Source organism: Triticum urartu, chromosome 1, assembly GCF_003073215.2.
Source record: "Triticum urartu cultivar G1812 chromosome 1, Tu2.1, whole genome shotgun sequence".
Classification (NCBI taxonomy): domain Eukaryota; kingdom Viridiplantae; phylum Streptophyta; class Magnoliopsida; order Poales; family Poaceae; genus Triticum; species Triticum urartu.
The window spans coordinates 70,597,157-70,601,605 of NC_053022.1; the positions used below are offsets into that span (position 1 = coordinate 70,597,157).

At 41.8% G+C, this 4,449-nt stretch overlaps 1 protein-coding gene across 1 annotated transcript; it reads right to left on the minus strand.

Annotated features, from left to right (window-relative positions):
* Positions 1-664: 664 nt before the first annotated feature.
* LOC125532715 (DNA replication licensing factor MCM5-like) lies at positions 665-1,310 on the minus strand. The gene is made up of 3 exons (XM_048696663.1): positions 1,153-1,310; positions 953-1,067; positions 665-829 (listed from the first exon to the last, which is right to left on the minus strand). Exons 1-3 carry the CDS (start codon positions 1,308-1,310, stop codon positions 665-667), a joined length of 438 nt encoding a protein of 145 aa, XP_048552620.1.
* Between the last annotated feature and the right edge of the window lie 3,139 nt (positions 1,311-4,449).

Here is a 4,449-nt window from a genome sequence, read left to right on the forward strand (position 1 = left end):
TCTGTATATTTTGAAATATTGTGATCTCTAAGTTGTAGTGAATGGTACCTACCAACCTAAATTACTTTTTTCTATCTTTATTCTTTTAGGGAATAAGGTACACCTGCCAAATTATATGTCAAACTGAAATTCACTAATGTGGCAATACCTAATTACTAATTCACATGCATATCTACTGAGTACAGATCATGCCAAGTACGAAAAATGAACTGTGACTCAATTAGTAACTAGCGAAAATTACAACTGATGTACCAGAGTACTTTGCAGAAATTGGTGCTGTGAGGTGAAGTACAACAGTACTCTGCTCCAATTGTTACTGAAAACTCAAGTACAAGAGTACTTGGAAGAAATTCACCAACAACACACATACAGGAACACTAGACATACAAGAGAGGGATTGATGGAGAAAAAGATTACCCTGAGCGTTAGCTGTTTGGTGGGTCTAGCTTACTACTGCTACTCCACATATCTTTGACTATGTACAGAGCAAGATGGAGGGTCTAGCTTACTGCTGCTACTCCACATATCTTATTTTACTTAATAGAGCAAGATGGAGTAACCCAAAAAAAAACAGAGCAAGCAAATATACTCTAAATGGCGTTCCTAAAACTTTCTATGTTTGATATCAACATGGAGTTCCTAAAACTTTCTGGAATCAACTAATTTACAGAATTAGTTTCAGGACATCGATAGATCCCATGGAGACGCAATTCTCCTTGGAGGACAGGAAGATCTGCACATCGCCGGTGATGGGCTCCTCCATTTCCCCGGTCTCGCCAGCGACCTTAGACCTAAGGCTGGTGAGAACCTCTGACCCAACCGTCTCGAACTGCAGAAACCCACCACACGAAGAGTTAAACACAACTCTGAATCAACAGATAAAAGACAGACTTGACATAGTTTTAGATAGCCCGTCAGACAAAAAAAAGACAGTTCAAAGAGGGTAATGCACCAGCGGCAGGTAGTTCGTGGGTGCCTTGCGGATCCTGTCAGCGAGCTCGGCATCGAAGGCGTCGAGGTCCTCAATGGCGACGGTGACATGGTCACGGTTGTGCACGAGGCTCTCGCTGGAAACATAGAAACGCGTCCACGGGTTAGCCTAGACCGATTCGACCAGATCTGGCAAGGAAAGAGGGGGGCGGGAGGGGGTACCGGTAGGGAAAGTCGTCGGTGGGGTCGGTGAAGCCGCGGAGGAACTCCTTGAACTTGCAGAGGGAGGAGTGGCGGGTGATGTCGGCGGCGGCGAGGTCGCCCTGCGGGAACTGCGCCTGGTTGCTGTAGAAGACCGCATGCTTGTCCCAGCCTGACATGGCGGCGGCGGCGCGGCGGCGAGGAGGAGGTGGACGAGGATGAGCGGGTGCCGCCGGCGTCGTGCAAAACCATAGGCGGAGCTCCTCTCGTCGGGCTCGAGTGCGGGGAATCGTGGGAGGAGGCTGCGAGGACTGGCGCGCTCGGGCGCTTGCTCGATCTCCTCAGGAGAGGGGAGGCCGTCGGCGGCGAGTTGTGGGAGAGAGGAGGCGGTGGGAGGGTGGCGGCGTGAGGAGGGAAGGAGGCATGGCTCGGGTGCAGCGTGAGGGAAGCTAGGGTTTGGACGAGTGGGTGAGACGGACGAGGGGTGAGAGAGTGAGGGGGACGAGGGCTACCGATGAGGGGTTGTCGACGACCGGGGTTGGGGGAGAGGATGGAGGACGGCGGGGGCGGTGGCAGCTGGGTGGTTAGGGATCGAGAGATTGAGACGGAGGAGGAGCGAGAGGGTTGGGGGTGGCGGCTTTGGGACGAGAGGGGGAGAGTGGATCGGGGAGAGGAGTGGATCGGGGAAGTTAGGGTTTTGGTGAGAGGGTGAGGGGGTGAGGGCTGCCGTTGGATCCAGAAGCATCCGACGGTAGTTGATGCATGATCGGCGTGATATGCCTTTGGACCAATCAGAGCGCACCAAACAATCTGAAGATTTTTTGACCATATAAATTGGTCATGATTGATTACATACAAATTTTTCATTTCATTTTTTAATGCTCAAAATGAGTTTTTTTAAGACCTATCAAATATTTGTTCAAATGATGTCATATTTTGAACAAGTTTACATCTTAGATTGGCAAACAACATTGACAAAGGGAGTTTTTATTTTTTTTGCATGAAAAAACAATTTTCCATTTTTTGAGTGCCCAAAATAAGTTTTTTTTGAAGGACTTACCATATATTTGTTGCAAAATTGTACTAAATCAATTTTCTAAAATACTAGGCCATATATAATGCACAATTTACCAAGTGGTTGGGTGTAAAAATTTTTGATCCACCTCTCGTGAAAAAGACAAATTTCCGCAGATTCAGCAGGAAGCGGGTAAAATTTCAACTGCAGCTGCCTCGTAGTTTGCTCATTATTTTTTTCAAAAATCATTTCTAGGTACATAAGAATCTATTTAATCAAAGAAACACCAAAAAATTCCAAGATTCAACCACTAGCTAGGAACGGTCATTCCCGCCGTTTTCACCGCATTTTGAAACGGGCATAAAAAATTCAAAAAAAATCAAAAAATTGGAAAACCTTCGGATTGTGTCATCATATGTGACCAAGTTTACAGGAAAAATAATAAACTTGTAATACGGAAATTATTTTAAAAAATTGTTCTAAAAAATGAGCTATCATGTGTGAAGATTCATGGCTTTCAAGCCAAATGATCAATCTTATGGCCACATTCATGGCATAGTTTGTTCAAATGATCTCATATTGTGCACAATGGTGCATCTTGGAATTTCAAACAATGTTTCCTAAGGGAGTTTTCATTTTCTTTGCACGGAAAGTTCATTTTCCATTTTTCGATTGCCCGAAAAGAGGTTTTTTGTGAAGGACCTACCATATATTTGTTGCAAAATTGTACCAAATCAATTTTCTAAAATACCAGGACATATTTAATGCACAATTGACCAAGTGGTTGGGTGTAAACAGTTTTCATCCACCTCTTGTGAAAAAGACAAATTTCGGCTGATTCAGCTGGAAGTGGGTCAAATTTGAACTGCAGCTGCCTCATAGTTTGCTATTTATTTTTTACAAAAAACATTTCTAGGTACATAAGTATCTATTTTATCATAGGAACACCAAAAATTTTCCAAGATTCAACCACTAGCTAGGAACGGTCAAGCCCGCCGTTTTGACCGCATTTTGAAACGGGCATAAAAAATTTAAAAAAAATCAAAAAATTGGAAAACCTTCGCATTGTGTCATCATATGTGACCAAGTTTACAGGAAAAATAATAAACATGTAATACGGAAATTATTTTTAAAAAGTGTTCTCAGAAATGAGCTGTCATGCGTGAAGATTCATGACTTTCAAGCCAAATGATCAATCTTATGGCCACATTCATGGCATAGTTTGTTCAAATGATCTCATATTGTGCACAGGGGTGGATCTTGGAATTCCAACCAATGTTGATTTGGGAGGTTTTCATTTTCTTTGCTCAAAAGAAGCATTTTCCATTTTTCGAGTGCCCAAAAGGAGGTTTTTTTGTGAAGAACCTCCCAAATAATTGTTGCAAAATTGGACCAAAACATTTTTCTAAAATACTAGGCCATATTTAATGCACAATTGACAAAATGGTTGGGGTGTAAAAAGTTTTGATCCACCTCTCGTGAAAAACACAAATTTCCGCTGATTCAGCTAGAAGCGGGTCAAATTTGAACTGCAGCTGCCTCATAGTTTGCTATTTATTTTTTCCAAAAAAACATTTCTAGGTACATAAGTATCTATTTAATTGTAGAAACACCAAAAAAATTCCAAGATTCAACCACTAGCTAGGAACGGTCATTCCCGCCGTTTTGACCGCATTTTGAAACGGGCATAAAAATTCAAAAAAAAATTTAAAAATTGGGAAACCTTCGCATTGTGTCATTATATGTGGCCAAGTTCCCAGGAAAAATAACAAACTTGTAATACGGCAATTATTTTAAAAAAGTGTTCTCAGAAACGAGCTATCACGTGTGGAGATCAATGGCTTTCAAGCTGAATGATCAATCTTATGGCCACATTCATGGCATAGTTTGTTCAAATGATCTCATATTGTGCACAAGGGTGCATATTGGAATGGCAAACAATGTTGCCTAAGGAAGTTTTCATTTTCTTTGGACGAAAAAACCATTTTCCATTTTTCGAGTGCCCACAAGGAGTTTTTTTGTGAAGGACCTCCAAAATAATTGTTGCAAAATTGGACCTAATCATTTTTATAAAATACAAGGACATATTTAATGCACAATTGAAAAAATGGTTGGGTGTAAAAAGTTTTGATCCACCTCTCGTGAAAAAGACAAATTTCCGCCAATTCAGTTGGAAGCGGGTCAAATTTGAACTGCAGCTGCCTCATAGTTTGCTATTTATTTTTTCCAAAAATCATTTATAGTTACATAAGCACCTATTTAATCATAAATACATGCTTTGGTGGCGATACATCGAGGTTTGG

What these genes read in the sequence shown, in the direction of transcription:
- LOC125532715 (XM_048696663.1), bottom strand. Translation starts at nt 1,310, where the DNA reads ATGTCAGGCTGGGACAAGCATGCGGTCTTCTACAGCAACCAGGCGCAG. An exon ending in ACCGACGACTTTCCCTACCG is followed by an intron (nt 1,068 to 1,152) that starts GTACCCCCTCCC and finishes CTATGTTTCCAG; the next exon opens with CGAGAGCCTCGTGCACAACC. An exon ending in CCACGAACTACCTGCCGCTG is followed by an intron (nt 830 to 952) that starts GTGCATTACCCT and finishes GGGTTTCTGCAG; the next exon opens with TTCGAGACGGTTGGGTCAGA.